This window comes from Physcomitrium patens, chromosome 13 (assembly GCF_059467195.1).
Source record: "Physcomitrium patens ecotype Gransden chromosome 13, ASM5946719v1, whole genome shotgun sequence".
NCBI lineage: Eukaryota > Viridiplantae > Streptophyta > Bryopsida > Funariales > Funariaceae > Physcomitrium > Physcomitrium patens.
Window position 1 is genome coordinate 100,005 of NC_143422.1, and position 25,685 is coordinate 125,689.

Genomic DNA, 25,685 nt, shown 5'->3' on the forward strand with positions numbered 1-25,685 from the left:
AATTTATTTTAGATTGATTAAAGTTTGATTAGGATTATTAAAGATTATTTAAAGTTCATTTAAGATTCTAAACCATGGTAGGATTGTTGTTGCATTTTTATTTACCTTCTACATTTAGATTTCTAATGTATTCTCAAACAAATATACATGTAATATGACATCTCTATGACAAAGCTCTTCTCTCCTAAGTACTCAATGGTGTTGGCATTGATAGATTGTGAGTAGTAAATAAGAGACAATTTTCTATGTTAATTAGCTGTATAGAAATTGAATATTCAATGGTATTGGTTTTTGAATAAAAGTATAGTGAGTAGTAGTGGAAAGGAAATTAGTAATAAGAAATACTCCAGTTTAAGAGAATAAAATAAAATATTAATAATTAAAATTAAGAAGGATCCATCTAATATTGTTAATTTATATGAACAAGTAGTTGCAAGTTGTTAGTGGAAGTAGATCTAGAATCTCCAATTCATAGCATGAAGATTGGACTTTATATGAAATGATAATTTGTGAGCATACAATTTTTGGATCTAATATCTTAAAGAATGGATGAAATACAAGTTCAAATCAATTGATTGTTATTAAGAATTGGTGTAATTGGTCATAGCTTGTGGTATTAAATTATGTAAATTCTTGCTCAAGAATGCATGGAGCATGTGGTTGTTGAAGGTAAAGTTGTATTTTACAAGTATCCAAGAAGCCTAATAGATTTCAATTATATGAGTACAAAGTAATTCAAATTTCAATACAAAAACTTAGCCAATATAAAGTATTCAAAAACATTCCTCTTAGTGATCTTAAGTAAGCACAAATCCAAATTGCTTTGTTACTTTCATCCCTTTTCAACTTTCAATTTTCTTTCAAAATCTTAATCCTAATCTTAGACCTAGATAATGAGCTTTAACAAGCTGTAATTCTGAATTCAATTATTGAATTAGTACAAAATATTTAATATTAGTATAAATACAAGTCTTCTATATGCTCAAGAAGTTTCAAGCCAGTTCAACTTACAAATTGTGAGAAAACGTGATAAAACCACATTGCTATCTCTTAGCCACCACCTCAAAAGTTGATGACAAACTTTGAGTAGCAATTTCTCCTTCTTCAATTATTAACTCCTACTACAAATTTATATATAGCTTGGCCTTTAAATCTTCTAAAATCATGTAAAATTCTATCTTACTTCAAGTAATAGATCTTTGGATGTTGTGAAATCTTTAAGCCACTTCAAGTTATGAATATCTAGTATATCTTTGTACTAATGACCAAATATCTCCTAGCTATATCGTTAGATTAATACAAAGTTTTATGCACACTTAATACAGTCAATCAACTAGACATTGATAAATTTTAAACTACAGATATTGCATCAATTTTTCAAACCACCTAAGAATGCTAATCCTAATTATATTGCATAAATTCCAAGTCACCAATACAAACTCTTATTTTGAACATCAATTGCAAATTCATTCCAAAACCTATTAAAACAAGTCTAATGCACCTAAAATGAGCTTAAAGCTAGCCCTTTGACTTAACTTTTTGATCTCCAAAAAAATCTAAAATTGCCATAAATATATGGTTTTGCACCTCGAGATCTGATTTCAACCCAATTTGACAATTGGTCCTCTCTAAGTATCAATATTTGGTAATTTGAGGTATTTTTTGCTTAAACCTATTGTCAACTATCTCTTTAATATGTCTATATCTATTATTTATCTCATTTACTTTGATTTGAGGCATTTATATCTCTACAAAGCAAATAGATGTCATTCTTTAAAAGACATTATTAAGACTAAACCTTTTATAACCTTCCTATCATTTATCCTTATTTTTTTAATACATCTTTCTACCATGCTCTTCTATAATAACATTAATGTTTTTATTTTTCATCATATAGTTGTATTACTATATAACGATGGTAACTTCCGGTTAGACTTTAGAGAGCTCCAGTGCATAGCAACTTGGTAGTAGAGTATTGATAATAGAAAAGATTAGCATCATGATGTAGAAGCACAACTAGAATAAGGAGCTATGGCAGTTGATTCTTTATACCAAGACACTTCTATATGGTGGATTAGGATTCAATATCCACCATCTCCAATGACCCGCATCTTGGCAAGATGATGGCTTCTAGTTAATTATGTTTAGAAGTAAGAAGTTAGAATTTAACAAAAAAAAAAAAAAAAAAAAAAAAAATACTATTTAGATGAAAGTATTAAGCAAAGATAGAAAATTTTCATGGATAAAGTATTATAGATGATTTTTCTTAGATGAATTATTATTTATATATAATAATTTATTCTTAGATAAATTATCCTATTTATATGATTTTTATGGAGGATAAATTTTAATTACATAAAATAAAATAAAGTAAAATAACAATTAATTGATAAAAAAAGAAAAAAATAGATATATGAATTAATTTTTAATGCATGAATTTGGAGTGATTTTTTATTATAAGTATAAGTTGATAGTGTACTTTTTTTTCTTCATTACTTGGATGTTTTAAGTTGATTAAAGGGTGATTTAATTAGGATTTAAATAAGAACTACAACTTATTAAACTTAAATAATTAATTTATTTGTTGTGAATTAGAATAAACTTCTAATTAATAGAAGTTTATTTATCCTACACTTGGTGCTTTAAGTAGGTTAAGAGTGAATTGATTAAAATTTAAATAAGAGCTAAAATTTCAAAGATTTTTACAATTAATTCACTTGATATGAAATAGAATGAACTTCCAATTAATAGAGGTTTATTTTAGCTCATATTAGATCTTTTTGGTTCTCAATGAAATGATTCTAAGATTGATCCTTCATTAAGAGACTAGAATCTATCTCTTATAAAGAGCCTATAAGGTTTTCTTTCATATTTCTTTCTTTGATCAATAAATTAACTCTCCATTTGCTCTAAGCACATAGGTTTGTGTCTTAAGATCTAGTTTTGACCTTGGTTCTTAATCGGCTCTCTTTGAATATTAATCTAAATTTTATTTGAGTAATTGTTTTGAAAGTTATTCTTTAATTCTACCTAAATATACCTATAATACTATTATTACTAATCTACCTTGTTTTGCCTTGTTTATGGTCCTATAAAATAAATGATTTTTAAATTTTTTTTTTATCAAAAGGTAGCTTTAGCTTTAGTTTTTTTTATTACATCTTTAAATTTTCATATATATATATATATATATATATTTAAGGTAATTTTATATTTTAAATTATTTTCTCATATAATTCTTCCTTTCGTCTTTTATCCAAAATAATTGTGTTACAATGCAACCGCATAGTGATTCATGGACAGGTTTAGGGTTTAATAGCTGTCCAATGTTGAAGTGCTCATTAAGAATAACATTAAACAGATAATTTGTACTTCTGAGGAGATATTCAATTTAATTTGATGATATCAATGATATTAAAAGAATTAATTTAGTAATGAATGAATGAATTCAGCAAAATATATCTGCATTTTTTCCAACCTTCACTAAGAGAGGTTTGAATTCGACCTAGAGATTCTCTGGGGTGACTACCAATCTACAGCTACTGAGACTATGACACCTGACAAATATCTAAGCTAGTCGATGGATGGTTGAGATGTCTTTAGTGGAAAAAACAATGTGAACATGGAGATCAGCTTCGAGACCCTTGGTTGATGCTCATGTATGTCTAATTCGGATTGAAGTCCTTAAAATGTTTGAGTAACAAGTGCCAATCTTTAAAAGACTACAAATTGCTCAATTTATACACAAGAGGTGTTTTATCAGTGGACTACTATGTCTTGCATCATGACATACTATTCTGCCAACGGCAGTGATGGTGCAAATGGCCTCATACTGATCATGCAGACCTCACAACTTGTTCCTTTCATGTCACATGAAAATTCTAGGTACCCAGCGGAATCCTATCTTGTCCAATTTTAATGCCAAATAAGAATATATTAGTAGGAGCTTCTCAATGCGGAAGAGGAAATTTTGATCAAAGGTACCAGCTAGCCCATCCTATAACTCAAAATATAGCCTTCGAATCAAAGCTGCTTCTTGGATAGTCTAGAGCCACTGCATCCATTGCAAAGACAACACGTACAATAGCCTCTCCTAGCTTGGAGACAAACTCAATTTTTTTTTGAAGGCAGGCATCAATCACAAGCATTGCTTCTGTTGACGTTATCAACAACTGAACTGTTCTGTGCATCCACCGAACAATCTGCAAACCATATATTACCGCAGCAAGAACTAAATCTTCAGCGAAAGAAGAAGAGGAGGGCACTTGGCATACTGAAACTTTTATTTACTGAAGGACAACAGGATTTTATTTCCGAACTACGGGATCTCAAGGCAGCATGGTTAAAACTCCAAGAGTTATACCAAACCCATACAGTCGCAGACGTCATGGTTTTGCGGAACAGGTGGTCTGTGGCACGCATTACGAAGAGCATAGATATGCTCGCCTTCATGCAACATATCTATGGACTACTCAAAGAGCTACGAGTTGCAAGCCAATAGATCAACAATGCAATAATAGTTCATAAAATTCTCACCCACTTGCCTGCTTGTTTTGACCAATTCGTACGTGTTGTTCAAAATGAAAGAACAATTCCTTGCATCGCTGAACTGTTTAGCAGGCTACACTTAGAAGAAACTAACTTAAAACTCCGGCAAGGGTCATCGCAGGAAGAAGCACTGATCATGAAATGGTCGATTCTCACACTCTGGGAGGGGAGCGAACATCATCTTCCACAGGAGAGACGGCTACATATCTACACATGACCGGATCTTTTTTTGCAATTAATGCGGTGAGCTCGGTCACTTTGCCAAGGTATGCACTGCCCTGGCGCCACTCTCATCAAATTTTCAGAAGCCATATGGATATCCAACAAAGAGAAATGTAGAAACCCACGTAGTTGACAATTTCTTGAGAGACAACCCTCTGCCATTTGGAAAGGAAGGCATTGAAGCAGCTCTTGCTGCTCTTTTAGTAGACACCACTTCCAATCACAACTCGGTGTTAGACTCAAGAGCATCCCGTTATTTTGCCAATAACTCCATGATGTTCTCCTCTCTAGATCAACATTAGGCCACATAAACTTCGGCAGCTTAACTCAGATAAGCAAGCAAGCAGTGAGCAACTTAGAATTACCATTGTTAACCAAAACTTGCGAGATCTGTCAATTAGGGAAGAAGCACAATTTTTTTTGGAACAAGCCAAACACTGCGCATCCAGAACTTTGGAAGTAGTCCATTCTGATATGTGCGAACCACTTTCCATATCCTTGCTCGGGGGTGCCAAGTATTTTCTGACTTATACGGATGATCTCACCCGTAAAACATGGATTTACTTTCTGAAACACAAAAAACAAATCTTTGAGAAGTTTTGCATCTTTAAGAATCACGTAGAGGATCAAACAAGATGTCGTATATTCACCCTCTGATCTGACAATGGTGGCGAGTATAAGTCAATAGAATTCTCTGAATTTTGCGACTTGCATGGTATCAGCAGACAGTTTTCCACATCCCGTACCCCTCAACAGAACGGGGTATCGAAGCGCAAGAACAGAACGATACTTGATATGGTAAGAAGTATGTTGTTCGGCAGAAAATGCCCACCCTCTTTCAGGCCAAGGCGACGAAAACAGCCGTCTACCTGCTCAACAGGTTGCCGACAAAGGATAACTTGGGAGTATCTCCGGATGAAAAATTCTTTCAGGTACGTCCAAAACTCAACCATCTCCAAACCTTCGGGTGTCTAGCTTACATACATTTGGACAGAACACAACAGAATAAACTTGAATCCAATGCAACTCCAACCATATTTCTTGGGTACGATGACGCGGCAAAAGCCTATCGCGTGTTCAACCCGCATTCAAACAAAATTATCGTGAGCAGGGACGTAACATTTGACAAAACTTGACACTTCAACGGACCACTTCCAAATCATGGCTACCAATACAAGGACCAATCTGCATGTACATGGTCACCCATGCATGAGATCCTACATCCATCACCGCCACAAGATTCTATCACATACAACAGATGGTGTTGGTACATCCTCGCCACCGTTAGACTCTAAAGCTGACACCGAGGAAGCAACACCCACAACGACTATTGTAGTCGCCAACTCAGCATCATCCAGTCCCAATTCAAAACTCACTCTTGATATGGCGCCAAGCCGCCCATCTCCAATCAATCTCATTCCACAAACCACACCTTTGCTCGATGACTGATTCAACAGTATTGACTCCGACGATCTCGCGTCACAACATGACGAATCGAACCCAGAGGATAAGGAAAGAACTAAGAAAAGACTGCCATCTTCCTTTTCACCAGCCACCGCACCTCCAATACATGCGAGGCGCAGTACTAATCCACCATCCTGGTGGCAAGACTATTTTGTGGGGATTGCTTCCTTTGCAGCCAAACTAAAATCCTTTGAGGAAGCGGCCACTGATCCTGACTGGATTGCTACAATGGAGGATGAAATGAAGTCGATACATAAAAATTAGATTTGGACGCTGGGTTCTTCTTTCCCCAGGCAAGTCAGTAATATCAACAAAATAGATTTTAAAATCCAAGCTCAAATCGGATGAGACCATCAACAAGCAAAAAGCCAGGCTCGTTGCTTGCGAATTCGAACGACAAAGAGTAGCCTTTGATAATGTTTTTGCACCAATCGTGAAATGGGGAGCAATCCAAACAGTAGTAGCATTGGCTGCTCAACAAGACTGGAACTTGGTGCACATGGATGTTAAAACTGCCTTCTTTTATGGTGAATTGAAGGAAGAGGTTTACATCTCGCAACTAGAAGGATTCACTCTATCCGGAAAAAAAAAGTGTGTCGATTAAAGAAGACACCATACGGCTTGCAACAAGCGCCCCGCTCATGGTATGAGAAAATAGAAGTTGGTTACGAAGTCAAGAATTCACAAAAAGCGCCGCAGACCACAATCTGTACATTATTTGGGATGAGCCTAACAAAGTTCTCATCCTACTATTGTATGTCGACAACTTGCTATTTACAAGCAATCGCCCCCTATGGATCGAATGGTTTTGACAGCAGCTTGAGACAAGGTTCAAAATGTCATCACTCGGGGAAGAAGCTAGCATAATCTCCTTGGCATCTGAATTCCGCTCGGTTCCTTACGGAATTTTTACGTCACAAACCAAGTACATCAAACAATGTTAAAAGCTGTTTGGCCTAAGTGATAGCCAACTCGTAACCATGCCCATGGTAGAACGACCGAAGTTCACTCTTGACACTGGTGAAGAAGATGTAGATCCTGCCCTATACCGAAAGCACGTAGGAAAATTGATACAGCTCACCTACAGCCGGTACGACATCAGCTTAGTTGTAGGCATTTGTAACAGATATGCAGAAATTCCAACTCCCGCACATGCAACAATCAAAAGAATTTGGAGGTACCTCAACGGTACACGAGATTATGGCATTCTATTCGTGAGGGGAGAAAAATCAGTTCTCACAGGGCATGTTGATTCGAACTATGCAGGAGATACTGAAAATGGGCAGTCAACAACGGGCTTCATATTCCAATTAAGAAGCAGCCCAATTTCTTGGCACTCTAAACGACAGACAACGGTAGCACTCTCAAGTACCGAAGCAGAGTATAGATCACTTTCAGATGCTACACGAGAGTTAGTAAGGATCAACACCCTCTTGACAGATTTAAGAGTCAAACAGCATATCCCCACCACCATATTCTGCGACAACGAAAGTGCGATAAAGTTTGCCTACATCCCAGTGTTCCATCAATGGACAAAACACATCTCTACGCATTATCACTATTCGAGGGAGAAAATCGAAAGCAGAGAAATCCAAGTGTTATTCAAACCCTCATACGAACAGTTAGCCAACCTATTCACAAAACCATTGGGTAAAAATTTATTTGAGAAATTCAGCAGTAAGCTACACCTGGTGAGTACCAAACTCATAAGCAACTCATAGTTAAGAGCTTCAAAATCATCGAAACTACAGAACAAGTCACAGAGAAGCATGCTACAATCGAGAAAAAAACTTCTTTGCCTCTTATCTAGTTTGGAATGATTTGAACTCTACCCCACTAAAACCTCTCACCTCCCTCGCTCAATCTCTCCACGTAAGATAGACGCCAGGCTGATATCCGCACGAAACAGAATAAAATCGAGACGAACGATTCATCAAAGGCTCATCTCGATGCATCTCGCAAATACCCAACCTGCCTCTAGTCAAAGGTAGTACAACATCCGAAGAATCTCCCACAGAAGAACCATCATCAGCAGGTCCAAGAAAGATCCTTCGCTCCACAAAAAATTTCAGCACATGAACAAGATTCAAGAGAAATACTAAGAAGGTCCAGAAGATGAGAAAAGAGCGAACTAAACCATCCTCTCGAAGCTGATGAACTCTTCCCATTATTCTCCGTTCTAGTCAAATAACACAATAAAAAGATCAAGTTACAGTTCAGAGGTTGAGGGAGGGTGCTGACGTTATCAACAACTGAACTGCATCCACCGAACGATCATCATCACCCAAGTATTCATAGACTTCCTTAACAAGAACTCGGCGGTTACTGCCCTCTTTGTATTTAAACGATTGTATCAACACAAAACACAAGTAGAATGTAGAGCACATTAACAAGTCCAACAGCTTCTGCATCTTTGTAAGTCTTATGCCTTCAATCTTAGGTATGCAGAGTGTCTCGATCCAGAAGACCCCGCCAGGATCTCCCTAGCCGTCTAGATGATATCCATCGTGCTTTCCACCTAACCATAGCGTATTACGTGGCTCGGGTAGAGAGAACATGTTGAAGATTAACAAGTACTAGAGCTCACGCAGGAACCATAATTTGAAATCACACGTGGATAACTTTTCACTTTTCCAATGTCCACCATTTGTTCTCCAGCAACCACGAGATTGAAATGAGTAGGATTCCCTCCAACAGCAACGGGTATCCTCAAACATCTGACCGTAAAGCATAACAGCCACAAAATGATTTAACAGACTTTCTCAACAAAAGACAGCTACGAAACTGTAGAGAAAAGCTGCATTCTAGATTAAAAATACAGGCTACATCCTACATAAATACTTTAAAACAGATACTGATCACTTAAACCTAAATTACACAATACATTTTGACATCTAGTATTTAAGCAAGCCCTTGAATTAGGGCGGTATTGAGAATTGAAGTGCATGAATCACTGAAATGAAAGCCAAAAATCAAAGTGACTTACCCTCAGAAATTTGTAATTACAGCAGATTTGCTTTGTTTTGTTGGTGTGATTCAGATTGAAGAGATCATGCGAAGGTCGACGCTGCAGTGCGACAGGCCGTGGTGAGTCCAAAAGTGGCTGTGATGGCAAACTTGCAACCACAGCTATTTCCAGGCCAGCACTGAGTACATCCTCCAGCGAGGATATAGGACATTCATTTATGAGCATGAACGAAAGCTAACATGTAAGCATCAAGTTTATAAACGCAGCCAAGTCGCAGAGAATTGGTGACATGCCCACGCCCGACCCATCACCGTAAATTTAGAGATAACTTTCAAGTGCCGATTGAGAGTGATCTGCAGCTGTGACAGGGTTCTCTGGTCTGAGTCGATACTACATGGGGAAATAACAGTATACTCGGTTCTAGGTCCGGTGGCAAGATGAGTTGGTTCCCAAACAAGATCCGAGCCTAGCTCGGGTCACCCCCATTTCCCCTTTACAGGGCTGTATTATATCTTTTCGGGTAGCTTGTTCAGTCTCGGTCAGGCAGGGGTTTTTTGAACTCCATGGTCGTCTGAATCTGTATTGGTTACTCCCTGCAATGAAATAAAATTTCATTTGTGCCAAGAAATAAATTAAAATAAAATAAAATAAAAAATAATCTAAAGAATCCCACAACACCATAACTTCTAAGAGTTTAAATCAAAAAGAAGTGCGCTTCATTATGTAGTGGTGGCAATATGTCGGTGCAGGTTCAGGGTTCTGCTTCTGATGTGAATCCCCACGATGGACAGACTCCAGAGCAGGAAGTGCTGAGCCCCCGGACATAAGTGGAACTGGTTGAGAAGATTATACACGAAACTGACCATCAATAGCACTGTAAAAACGCGGAGAAGCCAGAAAAGCAGGCAGCCAGAAACAATGTCTCATTAAAAAGACATTCCATAGAAACCACAAATCAAGGAGGAGAAATTACTGCACTAATCGAGGTAAATTGCACTCCTGTGAACTTTGCTGTTCTCCTCCAAATGCTGCGTCGCTATGAGCCTCGACCACAGTTTCGCACCGAACTAAGCTCCAAACAGGGTTGCGCCAGACTTTCTCTCCGAAGGTACACTCTTGAGAGAATTCAGCGGCATTCGACGGGCAGAGTCGGACGCCCTCACTGATTCGAGTAGGCTGAAGTGGACAGCGTTTGACTGAGACGGTGCAACCGTATGAGCCACGTACCGCGTGGAGAAAGAGTGGGGGAGGCATCATGCGATCAAGTTCCTGGTGGTGAGCAAGCGACTGGAGCAGCGTCGGAGCCTGTCTTTAGTCTGTACACGAACGACATGATTATTTACATACACACACATGTATAAGTATTAGTATATATGTGTGTATATGTGTATACATGTGGGTGTACTCTATAATCCTTGTGTTCAAAAATAGTCACATTCTATATTTTCAATTGTCATAGAAGGGTTTCCGTATCCCACCATGATCCACCTCGGACGTCATGTACTTTTGAAAATTTAAGACTTCCATCACTTCAAAATATCACAAAAAAATTAATAATACTAAAATAAAAAATTAAGTGTTTTCAATAGCTAACAAAATGAATACCAACTAACTGTTAATGGTGAATGACCATTCACAAGAACCATAAGGTAGAGAACCCCATAACCAACAAGATTCCAATTCCAACTCCCATCCATATCACATATAACATTTGTCATTTTTAAAAACTAACATTCTATAGAAAGTGAAATGAATGCAATACAAATATGTGTGAAAATTCAACCCTTTCCCACCCAAAAACTCACCCATGTTCTTCCTTTTTCATTAAATTCGCATGTACAGTTGAATCATATAATTCAATATTATCAATGTTTCACTCACATGATCGGATCATGTATTTAAACATGAGAATGTGGGTCGAAAGTAGTTGCTCACCCGGTTATCTGAAGCAAAATGAACGAGTTTACCAGTGACTCTAAATATGGAGTTGGAAAGGAGGGCCTACGTGGTTATGAAGGGTTCTATCTCAATTCTTTTTTGTAACTTGTTTGTTTTTTGTAACCTCGATGCTTTGATGAACTGGCCAGGAATCTGAGGTTATGCCAAAATGTAGGTCAATTACCCCTCCTAGAAAATACCCTGGTTTTACTCAAATGAGTCATTTTGTGCGTACAGAATCACTCATTGTCCTCTCCCTCCAGGTCTTCCTCAAGGTCGTAACCCTACTTAATAGATCACTGAGGGTTTTGTTAAGTGTGAATCGCAGCTTTGTTTTGAGCCCTTACGAACACAGGTGAATTCTAGCAACCAAGAAGACGGTTCCAGATCTAACGATCAAACGCCCGCACACCAATTTGCCGAGGCCGTGGGTGCGCACCGTACTACCAGCAGTCATCTCAGCCTCAGTGTATTTTCTGTACGGAGATCTTCCGCAAGTACCTATATAATGTGTTATCCATATATTTTCTGTTTTATTAGAATTTTGGACGCCTGCACTTGGACGTGTCTAGGGAGTCAGCAGTCATTTCACCTGCGAGGAGCATCACAGCATCCGCCACCACTCTGACTACCGAGGGAAGCGACTGACACCCGAAATATCTTGCTATTTCCACAGGATGAGTTAGCAGATGCATACTGACATGTGGATATTGTCGTGCTCGGATCGCAGTTGAAAATGCACAATACTAAGGTGCACAAACATTGCAAGCACATGTCATATTGTAGTCGTTGCATTGCTGTTCACAGCGAGCTACCCAGCGCCCTTGAGACACGAAAAAGCTAGAGTAAGGGCAAAGATTTAAAGCTGGCTCTTATTTGTTGGGAACCATGGTGCGAGCAATTTTTCATGGATGCAGAGAGATCATGTGCAGAAGGTACGGGATTGCTCAAAACAATATCAGCCACAATGCTTGAAAGTCATCCCGACCTAATATTGTATCTTCGCCCTCTTGAGTATGTATCATGTCAGGTTACATGAAGATTCTAGCCTACTACTACGCACATGTTAGCGATTCGCATGGATAGATGCCTTTGTATACGAAAATACAACGGGGAATGTATTACTCAAATCGCAGCCTTCGTTTTGTTCTTCTGAGAATGGAGCAACACATAATTGCAGATATCAAGACAGAGAGGCTGTTGTAGAAGCTGCGCATTTGATCGTTTTAAGGAAAATTTCATGTTGACTTGAAACACCAAGCAGCAATGCAATTTGTCCAGCATGTACGTTGAAGGACCCTGTTGCCAAGAAAGGTGTCTCAAGCGTTTAGCCTTGCTTCCGAAATAAATTTGCCTCTTGATAAATTGGGCTGTTTTCAGCTTCTATCTTGAATTGCCTCCTATAATTTGGAAAGGATCTTACCAAGAGGTGATATTGAATGAGGTAAAGCTACGAATGCCTCATGTCGTGTTATTAGCATTGCAGATGCTAGCAGTAGACCTGGTTTTTGGTAGCCTACTCTTTTATCTTCAAGAACCTTGTTTCCCAATTAATTTGTTGATCTTCATGTTGCTTGGCTGTTTGAACATTTCAGAGATTAAACTACCTCTAATCATGATTTCGGAGTCTCTGAAGTTATGCAAACGTGAGGTTTTCACAAATTTCTGGTTGTGTGCAGGAGATGAGCATCTATTATGCAATAGATTTGTAGCACATTATCTTAAACGATGATAAGATTTGATTATGGGATGTGCGGCACAAGAAGAGTGCTCACCATGAGCAGTAACAAGGAATTAATAGTTAGACCGTTGCAGGAGAATGAAAGATACACAGCAATAAGCCACACGTGGGGAGACACACGCAATAGCATTGAGGGAATAGGGTGGGACGTTCCTTCTTGGATATCTTGTCTTACTTGCAAAGCCCTAGTAGAAGCTTACAACAGTGTTTGGATAGACAGCTTGTGTATCAAGCAATTTGATGAGGAAGATGTGAAAATGCAAATTAAAGAGATGCACAACATATATAGGAGTGCACAAGGTGTTGTTGTGGTCTTGGTTGGCAACTATTCTGCGCAGTTAAGTGCTCTACGACGCACTGCTCAGTTGCTCATAAACCTAGAGATGGTGGAAGAATGCACGCTATCATCCTCGGATTGCCTTTATGTGAAAATATTGGAGGAAATGAGAGATGCGGTAGTCATTGCAAGAGAAATGCCATGGTTCAGGCGTGTGTGGACATTGCAAGAGGCTATATTATCAGTGGAGCTCACGTTTGTTGGATTTAATGAGAACAGTGTCTTGCAAACTGACGTGACAACCATTGACGAACTTACCAAATTCACTCGCATATGGGATGAAATGAGCGATGCTTCGGACGCATTTTTTGATATTAACGATTATGAGGGAAATATATGGTTAGCGGGATCAAGACATCCATGTAGTCAGGATATTATTGACACCAACTCCATAGTTGTAGACGTTGGTAATATCATGCACAGTATCAAACCTTTAAACTTGCGATGGTATAAAGACCTGACAGGGAAGGATGCAAAAACCACCTTGGAACATACCACCGACACAGTGTTTCGGCAATTGGGTAGCAATAAGCGTGAATGCCAAAGACTACATGACCTAGTTTATGGTATATGTGCATTGTTCGATATCAGTCTGACTGTGGATTACAACAAAAAATTTGAAGATGTATTTTTGGAAGCATTACAGCAGCTTGTAAAACAAGGAGTTTTTGTCTTGCCAGAAAGGCCACAACCAATTCATGGATATACCTGGTTACCAAACTTGGAGCACATAGATTTAAGGGATGTATGGAGAACAGTGAGAGATTGGGATTTCTATCACAATGTCAAGAACGAGGGCACAAATATTTTTGCAAAAGGCAATTTGGTCCAGATGCGTCAACCTCATGTATTTCGATCAAGTATGAAGAGCGTTGCAGATGCCTTGAAGGCTATTGTGCCGTTCGTGCCAATTAAGAAGGACTTTGATGTCAGCTGCTTTGACCCTTCTGCACTAACTATCACATGTGTAGTGCTTTGGATGTACAAGAACCATGGACGCAATGACATGCAGGCAATTGATGTGGAATCCTTGATATACTTGATATTATGCGGTCATATGCAATTGAAGATCTTACAAGATCTACACCTCGTTGCAACAGATTTTGCACCTCATGGAATTCACAGCGCCAGGCAGATAAATTACATATTGGAGTGCTGTGACTTGGTGTGGAGTGTTGAGAGTGTGTACAGAAATGTACTGTATTTGCACTATTCTGATGCAATTTTGGTTCTCAAGAAAAAAATGGGGCTTGTGTTGTATAATGCTCCATCCCCAGTCCAAGCAAGCAATACTTACGGTGTATTCTATAAGCGTATGAAGTTCTCTAAAGTGCATGGGATAACTAGCAATGTCCTTGCACAAAACAGTGATGGCATTTGGGACAATCATGGACGAGCTCTTTTCTGGTATATTTCTAGGTGGGACATCCTTGAAAGCAAGGTTTTGGTAGGTACAGTACACTCATTGGCTTGTTGAAAGGTCCAGTATGCACCGTGCACACAAGAAGTTAGGAAGAATTTGGTGCACATGGAAGTAAGAGCACAACAATCAACTTAGATTCCGCGTACAGTCGAGCAATGCTGTATGTTTTGAAAATATAACCTACAAAATACTTTATTATGATTGAACAGTTGTCAAATTATTTTTCCAAAGAAAGAAATCTTCCTTAAGTGTTTGTCACACTCTTGCGGTCTTCAAATTTCCACCTAAAGAAGTATATGCTAACCTGGGTAGTTAAACAAGAGAAGCTCTGGGATCTTCTCTCCCCTCCTCCTCTAAGTAGCTCTTCACATAGCAAGAAAGATTCTAGAGACTTTGATAGTAAAGACTCAGAAGATAGATCAGAAAGATTGATTTTTATTCCAACCATGTCAATAAAACCAAGTCTTCTCACAGTTCTAACAGACTATCAAGAGCCCAAAAGACTCTGGGATTTCCTGAAAGCTTCCTTTGAAAACGCAGGTAATAGCAGAAAGTACAATCTGAAAAACAACCTTGGACTCATCGCATTTTTAGAGAATTTCGGACCTGAAAATTACTTCTCACAGTTCTGCAGCATCATGGCCGAACTATCAGCCATTGAAGTAAAACTCGACAACTCCGACCTAGTTCAGATTGTAGTAAAATCTCTTCCCGATTCATATGATTAATTTCTGAGTCATTATAGAAGCAGCGGTGGCTATCCTACACTCGACCAGCTACAATCTTGTATTATGTTGGAGGAGAACCGACAACAGACTAAGCGGGGCATCAAATCCATGTCTAGGGAAGCACTCTATTTCTGACAAAACCAAGCTCAAGGATCCTCCAACCGCCACTCCTAAATAGTCAGAAACGACGCACATCTCTCCAATCCAGATACCTCCGGTCTCTCTCCTTATTTTATTCAGAAAACATAGTGTAACTACTGTGGAAGAATAGGCCACATGAAATATTTGTGTCCCGAGAGGCTCATCGACATTTGGAAATTAGAGTCCGATCAAATGGAGAAGCTGGGGCTCAAGTTCTAGTCCACGGCTCTCGCACAATAAGAATTCGGGTGGCCACAACCGGAAGACGATTCTCTTGATACCGATCCAGCGTTTACCGAAGACGATGAGAACAATCTTCTGTCTGAAGCAACCTTGTCCTCCTTAAAAGTTAACGATATTAACTTCGGGTGGTACCTAGACAATGGTGCCACCCAGCATGTAATTGGTGATCGCCAACACTTTGGCGGTTAAGAGTCTTATAGCGGCCAGATTACAAGTGCGGGAGAACAAAATCATTCCATCATTGGAAAAGGAACTGTAAAATTTAGTCTCTCATCTGGAGAAATAAAATAGATTCACAATGTTCTCTATGCTCCTGGGTTGAAGAAAAATTTATTATCTGTTGGTTCATTCACAGATAGTGGCATTGTGGCATGTTTCGACGAGAACAAATGCATACTGTATAGCAAAGAGAAAAATCAGATAGTCGCGGAGGGTATTCAAAATCACACTTACTGGTTGTATCAGCTCATCTCACGAGAACTTCATGTCTTCGTGAATCTAGCTCAAACAGAATTGTACAAAATTAACTTGTGACACCACAAGCTTGACCACATAAGCTACTCCAAATTGCACAAATTATCAACACACAAGTTGGCCACATGACTGCCTCACATACCAACTCATCACCAAGTCTAAATTCACTATCAAGAAGACAAACAATCCCACGCCAATCTCCCGCTGGCTAGCAAAACTCGAGCACAAGAAAGAGTGGGATTAATCCATCTTGACATCTGTGGTCCATTTTCGATCACGTCACTAGGAGGATCAAACTACATGCTTGTCATAGTGGACGATTACAGCAGATTTATCCAGGTCTATTTCCTTTGCTACAAGTTCCAAGCACTTCAAAAATTCAGAGACTATAAAATTCTAATCAAAATTCAATTCAACACCAAGATCCAATCACTACATAATGACAGCGGCTGGGAGTTTCTTTCAGATCAATTCACCACACTATGCTGAGAAAACGGGACCAAGCACCAACTCACTAATGATTCTGCATCCAAACTGGGATTGTTGAAAGAACCAATGGCAAGTTTCTAGACATGGCCCTCACCATGACTATTCAAGCCGACACATCCACTTTTCTAAGGATAGAAGCTATAAATACTATTGCATTTTTACTAAATTTATTTCCTACCAAAGCACTTCAGTAAGTGATTCCATTCCAGATGATCAATGAAAGTCTTCATTTATCATTCATCATAATTTTCGGATTGGAAGTCTATCTCTAGGTCAACAAAGATCAATGCAACAAGCTTCAATTACAATTACATTCAAAAGTTGGTCTATTCACGAGTTATGACCAAGAAACCAAAGGATTCCAAGTTAGGGTACTTGAGGACCATAAGCTTGTCATTTCACAAAATGTTTTGCTTTCACAAGACAAGCATATTAAACAAAGCCAACACACTAAATAGAATCTTATATCTTACTTGCAATAATATTACAATCCTATTGTCATAGACATATTTACTTTATTAGCTATCTTGGTAATATGAATAGGTATAAGTGAGTAAAAATAGATTAATTTGATAGTATCTTATATGAAAGTTTTTTAGAAGCTTAATAGGTATGTTTTCATCTTTATATATATTTATAGGTAATTGATAGGTTAGAAATTTAGCCAATAAGTTAGCCACATGTTGCATGTGTTAATAGCTTATAGAACAAGTTAACTATGTCGTATTATCATGGATATTTATAGGAATTCTAGTAAATACCTATTTGATTAGGTAGAAGTAGATAAAAGTACATAAAAATAGATTAATTTCATAATAACTTCTAAAGAAGCTTCTTAAAAGCTTCATAGATATTGCTTTGATTTTACATGTGTTTGTAGTTGATTGGTAGATTAGAAACTTGGTCAGTAAGTTAATCATGTATTGATAGCTTACAAAACAAGCTAATTATGTAGCATACATATAAAAAACTTGTCTTGCAAGTTAAGATACGTGTCTTGCAAAGTCAACACATTTTGGAGGTCCTATAGGACATTGCCACATAGCTCTTAGTTAAGAGTATGTATGGAGGCAAAAGTGAAGCCTTCTTCATTCTTATCAATGCCTTTTTAGTTCTTAGACTTATTTTAAGACTTTCTAGTTTTCTTATTTTTGGCAATAGCCATTCTAATTGAATATTATATTAACTTTGAGTGACTTTCTAGTTCTTTTCAATGACACAAGAGTGTATTGATGATTTTATTTCTTTGAGATTGATGCCATTGATAAGGATATATATAAGAAACTTGTCTTATAAGTTAGACATGTGTCTTGCAAATTGGACTTATGTTGAAGGTCCTATAGAATGTCGCTATGTAGCTTTTACATAGATAGTATATACAAAAAAACAATGAAGCCTTCTTTACTCTTATTAATTCATTTCTTGCTTCCAATCTAGTTTCAAGAATTTCTAACTATTTAGTCTTTAGTAGTAGCTATTTCAATTTCTAATTAAATATATTTATTTTCTTATTTTTATTTTTTCATCTCTTTATAATTTATTTTTTACTTATTTATGTATCTTCTTTGAATTCTTGTCATTGACAAATTAATAAGAATCTTAATTCATTATTCATGTCTTATTTTTAAAAGTGAATGGATTACTCTACTTCTATTTTTGTATTTTTAAGGTTGTAGATTTTTCATCTTTGAATTAATATTCTTTATTTTGTAAACCTTGAATTTTTCCTTAAAAAAAATAAATCACCTTTCTTTGTAGAAATTTCTATTTGACATTAGATGTTGCAGATTACCTTCCTTTAATTTGATTTGTGAATTTATTAAGTTATTTGAAATTGAAGGAGAAATCATAGATATTGGACTTGGTAGAAGTGGAAATAGATTTACAACTATCACAAATTTGCACAAGCTTGTTAACACTCTTAGGATAAAAATTTCATGCATCACCAATGCTAGCCATGGAAGTATTATTCTTATGCTTATGAAAAAAGTCTAAAGTCTATGTAAAGAAGTTGTACAATTGAGGGAAGCAAGTAGATTGACCTCACAACCAAATCTATGAAGTCTTACTTCTATAAGCATAAAAGAGACTAAAATTAGTATATCCAAGAAGTTTAATAGAATAAGATAAAATTTTTGAGGATTTTTCTAATAAATAAAGCTCTATTTAAAGTTGCATCTTTTTCAATACTCTGATGGATTTATTTATGTTGAATTTGTAAGCACACTTTTAAATTTCATTATACTTTTAAGGTCAAGTTAAAGAATAACTTACTCTATCTCAAAGGTTGCTTATATATTCTAAAAAAAAAAGTGTATTGTTATAGTAGAAAGAGTCTACCTCAAGAAAGTACTAGGCCTTTGATTGCCACTAATTGCTTAAAAAAATTACAAGATTATAAAATACAAATATTACTTATAGATTTTCTTCAAGAAAAAAATTACATCAAATATATAGGTCAAAGATGCACAAGAATATCTAAGATGTGACTAGATATCTTAATATCACTTCTATTCTTATGGAGATTCTTTCTATATATATATCATTCAATAACTTCTAATCTAACTATTGTTGTGATGTAACACAACTAATAGGTGAAAAGAATGAAAAATCTATTATTTTATAGAAGATCTTACTTTAAACATTGTAGCAAATTATCTTAGAAAATAAAGAATAGTCCAAAAGAAAGTAGAACTAAAAGTTTAAATGCTACCTTTTTAGAAAGTAAGCTTCTACTTAATTTGTAAGGCCATAAATAAGACAAAACAAAGTAGATTAGAAAAACAAAGAATATGAGCATATATAAGAAGTAGTTAGGAGTTGATTTAAATAAAAAATAACTCAAAAGGGCAAAATTTGATCTCCAAAGAAGACTGGTTATGAACATGGATCGAAATTAGATTTTAAGGTACAAAATCTAGTACCAATTGCAACTCAGAGGTTCTTTAGCAACTCAAAGAAAGTGATTTGAGAGATAGCTTAATAGGATTTCTTTGAGCATTAATTTTGAGAGAATTGAGTATATAATGACTTTGCAAGAATTATGCCAAGTCACAATTATTTTGGATGACTCTGAAATTTGTGAAATAAAAAGGATATTACGTTTTGGAAAATTTTGTGACTTTCGTAGTAAATCTATGGTTCAAATTTTGATGACTTATGAGAATAGTTGTTTAAAGTTGGTACTAGAAGTTCAACATATTGGTACTAGAAGTTCAACATTTAGATTGGAGTAGGAGGCCGGCCAATACCTAAGTAGATTTTAGGATTTTTCTTCCATTTAGTAATTTCAATTATCTTCAAATTTTGTATGCTTATTGCCATCTTAGTTATTGAATGGTGTATAAAATTTTAAGCAAGATTAACACTTCAATTGATAGATATTGAAGTTCTAAACTATATTAGGATTATATTGAGTAGATTTAAGGTTTGGTTTAGGATTTAGGATTTGTCTAGGATTTGGTTTAGGATTTAGGATGAAACAAGACTAAACTAAGTCAAAAATTTAATATTTTTTCAATCCAAAATAATATAAGGCCTCTTCAAAAAATAGGACAAAAAAGACCAAAATAGAATTGAACAGAACTAAACAAAATAGGACATGAAAGACAAAATTGAGCAAATAAAAATAAAGCAAAATAAATGTAAATAGAAAGATGTAGAATCAAACTTTATTAAGAGAAAGGATCTGAAGCCATACCTGATCAGACACCTCAAAAGGTGTTGGCTAGTCCTATTTATATCTTATTCTACTACCTTAGACTTTCTAAAATATTTTTAGGTGGTAGATCCACCTAAATAACCATCTTAAACTCTTTTTTCTAGAAGGTTCTATAGTAGACTCTACTTAAATAACCATCCTAAATTAATTCTAAAATGTTCTATGGTAGATCCTACCTAGTCCACTAACCTAATCTTAATTCTAGAAACTTTCATGGTTCTAATTATCTATATAATTATCTTATCTATACCATGTTATAGTTAATCTCCTTCTACTAATGAAAAAGTCTTCGTTTTGCTTTTGATGGTATCTCCAAATTGTCTATTGGCAATGAATGAGATTTTCTGTAGCTTCTTATATTGCATTATGAATGGAATAACCTTTGTAAAGAACTTTGTACTGAAGTTGTCGACATCCATTACCTCGACAAAGGTAGCAATGCTTCAAAACACTATCTACTTTATATTCTTGTTGGTCATCAACTACAACTAGTGATGGTGGTGGTTGATGTTGATCTAAAAAGCACTTTAGCTCAGTATAAAATTTCTTTAGTTACAAAATATGGAAGATTAGATGGACCCAAATATGTGGCCAAAGCTTGAGGCAGTATGCAATATTAGATATCACTGCAGAAATGCTAAAAGATCCAAGCCACCGAGGTGCTATTTTATGAATTTAGATTGATGTAGGAAGTGGCAAGTTGGTGTTGGAGAGTAATACTTGATTATCCTTCCAGAAGGTCTTGTATTGTTGATGATTATCTGCATATTGCTTCTGTCGATATTGTGTAGTAAAGAGGTAGTGTCATATTTCTTGTAAGGCCATTGCAAGCCATTGTATAAATTTATTTTTTCTGAGGTTATTGGTATCGATGTGACAATAGAAAATTGCAGGCATAATTGAATGTTGACCAATATTAAAGAAAAATAGTGAATGTCCAATACTTGCTTGAATAGTATCATTATAAGCAAATTCTAAGGATATTAAGTATTCATCTCAATCATTATGATGAACTGCTACAAATACACACAACATATCATCTAAGATCTGATTATCACGCTCTATTTGTCCATTTGTTTAAGGATGGAAGATTATAGATATAATAAGTTGTATGCCTAGTAACTTGAATAAGGCTTGTCAAAAAATTTCCATGAAGCATGGATTCCAATTTGAAATGATGACATGAGGTAATCTATGGTGATAAAAGATGACATCAAAGAAGACTTGTACAAGCATTGAAGCATCAATATTTAAGAGCACCACGACTTAATAAAGTTGCTTCAAAAGTCAATCCATAAAGACGACAACTGCGATATGATTATGAGACATTTGTAACAAACGTGTAATGAGATCCATAATCATCTACTCCTAATATACCATATATAGTGGAATTAATTGCAATAGTCCAGGAGACGCTGAGTTGCATGCTTTGTTACATTGACATGACTTGCAGGATCGTACAAAGGCTTAAACATCACAATCCAAACCTATCAAAAATTATATCCTTGAGATCCATTTTAGGATCTTCTCTCATCTCAAATGTCTAGATATTGGAATATCATGTCCATCCTAAAGTATGCACATCTGAAGTTTAATATTGTTGGATACATATCTTTACTTCTTCAAATAGAATAAGCCTTCATTAAGAGTATAATCTTGATATTATAAATTGCCTATCTTCAATCAATTGGTAACTATCTTAAAATAAGCATTCCATTGCATAGCTTCTTTTCATTTTGCCTCTTTGGTTAGATCTAAAATAATACTACTAGTGGTAGGAAATTTTGTCTTATCTTTCAATTTATTTCAAGTCTGGTCTTCGTGATAAACTATTTGGCACAATATGTTTTTGTCTTTGTTGGTAATCAAGCTAAATATTAAAAAACTACAACTGTTTTTTTTAACAATGATGTCGCAATTTCATATTTTTCAGATGCAAATCATATAGCAAGGCTCAATGGTCAATCCAAACAACTATTGGCTTCTCCAATAGATAGTATCGCCATACCTTTGTAATATGTATAATCATTAATTGCTCCCAATGACGTGTAAAGTAATTATGCTCTGTCCTTTTTAGATTGTATGATTCATATACCATAGTTTGAAGGTTCCTACAAAAGTCTTGTTGAAGAACCGTTTTAATATTAAAATTGAAAGCATCAATGTCAAGTGTACAAGGGAGATTAGGATCATATGGTTGCAATATTGGAGCACTAGTGAGTGCCTTCTTCAACTTTTCAAAGGCATTTTATTGCTCCACTTTCTATTCAAATGAGACACCTTTCTTCAATAGATTTGTCAATGAGGTAGTAATATGAACAAATCATCAAATAAAATGGCGATAGTAACTTACAAGGCCTAAAAACAAGTGAACTTCAAAAACATCCTTAAGGATCAGGTTTTATCAGAATCTTCTATTACTTTCATCTTATCTTATTCTATCTGCATATCTTTGGAGGATACCAAATGCCCCAAAAAGGAGACTTTTGACTTTCAAAGTTTACATTTTCATTGCTTTCAATAAAAGCGATTAGCTTCTAGTTAGTGCAATATCTCTTGTAGGTGTTGTTAGTGCTCTTCAAAGGTTTTATTTTATACAAAGATATCATCAATGAAGATGATTACATATTTATCTAAAAAGTTTTAAAATAATCTGTTCATGTGATCCATAAAAGAGGCTTGAGCATTGGTGAGGTCAAAGAGTAAAATCAGCTATTTAAAATGTCTATAGCGCATACAAAAATTCCATCTTTTCTACATCCTCTTTTGTAATAGGTGTTTACCAATAGCTACTTTAAAGATCCAATTTTCTAAAGATGGTTGTACCTTGAAGTTAATAAAGAAAATCATCCATACATAGAAGTGGATATGTATTTTTAATAATCTACTTATTGACATCTTGATAGTTGATACAAAGACAAAGTCTACTATCTTTCTTAGGTGCAAAGAGTACAAGTGCTCTCTATGGTGATGTGCTTTCTCAAATGAGGCTTTTTTCCAAAAGTTTGTCCAATAGCTTCCGCAGCTCTTTAAGTTCTTTTGATGCTAGGTGATAAATTGATCGACTTCTTGGTTCGGCTCTAAGCAATAGTTTTATTTGAAAAGAGACACCTATATCAAGAGGCATGCCACTAAGTAGGTTGATTAGAAAGACATCTTGATATTTTCATATGAGTTGCTTTGCCCATTCTATCCCTTCTATTATCTTTTCTACCATTGATTCAAGATTTGGAACCTTTATATATATTAGTTGCTCATGCTGTAGTTGCTTCTTTATAAAGGTTTTCCCAATAAGTAGATTTTTGATTGCACATTATCTTTCTTCTTTATTTCATATAGAAGTGCAAAGAGTCATTTTGTATCTTCTATCTTTAAAAGAGATTGTCCTTGCTATCCAATAAACTTCCTTATTTTCCATCTTCAGCCATAGTATATTAAAGATAACATTATATCTTAGCTTTGTCACCTTGAATCTCTCTCTTAAGATGTAAATATTTGTCAATCTTAAGGTTTCTTCTTCATACATGTCATTCAATATATTCTCTTTGTCATCTTCAAGGTATATATTTTTTCCTTTGATTTCTTTGATTTTAATTCCAAGCCAATTGGCAGTTTTAGTTGAGATATAATTTTCTGTAGAACCTTAATCTACAAGCACTCAATATGGTGATCTTGTTAGTAGTCCCATTAGAAACACTAGACAATTCTTTTTACGATTGTTTAAGGCTATGCCATTTGTCTTGCAAAGGCAATAGCTACCCTCAATATTAGCCCTGGTGTATTTATAGGAGAGCATTGTTTCCTTGCTTTGACTAATTAAAAACTTGATGAGTTTTAAGATTATGAACTCATTTTGTCTTGTTGGTACTTGTACTTTGATATTTTGAACAACCTTGAATCTGATGGCGTAGCTTCTAATAATAGAAATATAATCCTTTTTGTATCAAAATTTGGTATCTTTGTTGTATCAATGATCCTTAAAAGGCATCAATCTTTATTGGAGTTGGTTTTTATACCATAATATTGGATAGCGATATAAGATTTAATACTATAGGTCATGTTCCATGATTTTTGAAATCTATAGCATCGACTTTTTTTGTAATCTAAATTACTTTTTCAAATATTTGTGGATCCTTTAGCTCTACCTCTTGCTGAACTTCAGGTTTCAAACCTTATAGGAATCAATCCATCATTACTGCCTCTAAAAGATTGTCAATTTAGAGATATAAGGACTTGAATCTGGAGACATAATCTTGTACCAACCTAGTTTGTGTAAGATTTACCAAATGATCACATATTATCTTCTCTACATTGATAGGCCAAAATTGATTCTTAAACTCGGTCTTAAATTCTTCCTAGTCACAAAATCCACATTGAGCTATAACACTTTTAATTTGATGTCACCACCAAATGGCTGCCACATCTTTCAAATAGCTAGCTGGATATATTATTATTTCAATGGTATTTTACTTGGATAGTTGGAAGTATTGATGCATATTGAAGAGCCATTGACATACATCTTCTTGTCTTGAAGTTTCAAAGTATGTACTATGCTTATTCAATTTCAACATAGGAGATGTTGACTCTCTTGTCTTTGAGGCTTCTATTAGCCTTTGTAAAGTAGCTATCTGACAAAGAAGTGTTGTATTTGAGCTTCCATCTAGGATTGCTTCACCATATCTCTCATATTATAATTTTTATATTAAAATCTACTATTGTAATGCCTTCTCACCTCCTGATTGATTTTTTAAGAGTAGATTGTGATAGCCTCAACTTAGTATCTACTGTAACTACAACAACTAACTTTGGATTAAATAATGACTATTGACATGCTACCAAAAGTAAACAGTGTAATACTTGCTCTGATATCAATGATACAGGACTAGACTAATTCAAAAACTCAAAATCCTTCAAATCCTAAATAATATAAGGCCTTCTCACAAAATATGATAAAATAGACTAGAACTAAACTGAATGGAACTAAACAGAATAAGACATGAAAGACAAAACTGAGCAAACAAAAATAGAATAGAATTAATCTAAACAGAAAGATGTAAAATCAAAATTTATTAAGAGAAAGGATCCAAAGCCATATTTGACCAGATGCCCCAAAAGGTCTTTACCAATTCTATTTATATCTTATCCTATCACCCTAGACTTTCTAAAATATTCTTAGGTGGTAGACCTACCTAAATAATCGTATTAAATTTCTTTTTTAGAAGATTCTATCATAGGTTCCATTTGAAAA

The 25,685-nt window shown here is 35.6% G+C and overlaps 2 protein-coding genes and 1 pseudogene across 6 annotated transcripts; 2 read left to right on the forward strand and 1 right to left on the reverse strand.

Moving 5' to 3' along the window:
• Positions 1–7,214: 7,214 nt before the first annotated feature.
• LOC149987892 (secreted RxLR effector protein 161 pseudogene) lies at positions 7,215–8,729 on the forward strand (annotated as a pseudogene).
• Positions 7,869–10,653, reverse strand: LOC112290155 (uncharacterized). 3 transcript variants are annotated; one of them, XM_090255092.1, is made up of 3 exons: positions 10,176–10,653; positions 9,221–10,011; positions 7,869–8,951 (listed from the first exon to the last, which is right to left on the reverse strand). In XM_090255092.1, exons 1-2 carry the CDS (start codon positions 10,457–10,459, stop codon positions 9,954–9,956), a joined length of 342 nt encoding a protein of 113 aa, XP_090111218.1. In that variant the 5' UTR covers positions 10,460–10,653; the 3' UTR covers positions 7,869–8,951; positions 9,221–9,953. The 3 variants fall into 3 exon arrangements, with proteins under 3 accessions (XP_090111218.1, XP_090111219.1, XP_073394445.2); XM_090255093.1 differs by having other exon boundaries at positions 8,539–8,951; positions 9,221–9,301; positions 10,176–10,591; XM_073538344.2 differs by having other exon boundaries at positions 8,539–8,951; positions 9,221–9,795; positions 10,176–10,521.
• Positions 10,654–11,253: 600 nt separating this feature from the next.
• LOC112290163 (uncharacterized) lies at positions 11,254–16,541 on the forward strand. 3 transcript variants are annotated; one of them, XM_090255094.1, is made up of 4 exons: positions 11,255–11,618; positions 11,871–12,075; positions 12,321–12,584; positions 12,820–16,539. In XM_090255094.1, exon 4 carries the CDS (start codon positions 12,869–12,871, stop codon positions 14,693–14,695), a length of 1,827 nt encoding a protein of 608 aa, XP_090111220.1. In that variant the 5' UTR covers positions 11,255–11,618; positions 11,871–12,075; positions 12,321–12,584; positions 12,820–12,868; the 3' UTR covers positions 14,696–16,539. The 3 variants fall into 3 exon arrangements, with proteins under 3 accessions (XP_024391940.1, XP_090111220.1, XP_024391938.1); XM_024536172.3 differs by having other exon boundaries at positions 11,254–11,618; positions 11,871–12,584; positions 12,820–16,541; XM_024536170.3 differs by having other exon boundaries at positions 11,255–11,571; positions 11,681–12,584.
• The last annotated feature ends 9,144 nt before the right edge of the window (positions 16,542–25,685 follow it).

Bases quoted from the DNA above. Each gene is read 5' to 3' on its own strand.
- LOC112290163 (XM_024536172.3), top strand. From the start codon at position 12,869: ATGATAAGATTTGATTATGGGATGTGCGGCACAAGAAGAGTGCTCACC.
- LOC112290155 (XM_090255092.1), bottom strand. From the start codon at position 10,459: ATGATGCCTCCCCCACTCTTTCTCCACGCGGTACGTGGCTCATACGGT. The intron at 10,012-10,175 runs GTAATTTCTCCT...CCGGGGGCTCAG, and splicing joins AATTTACCTCGATTAGTGCA to CACTTCCTGCTCTGGAGTCT.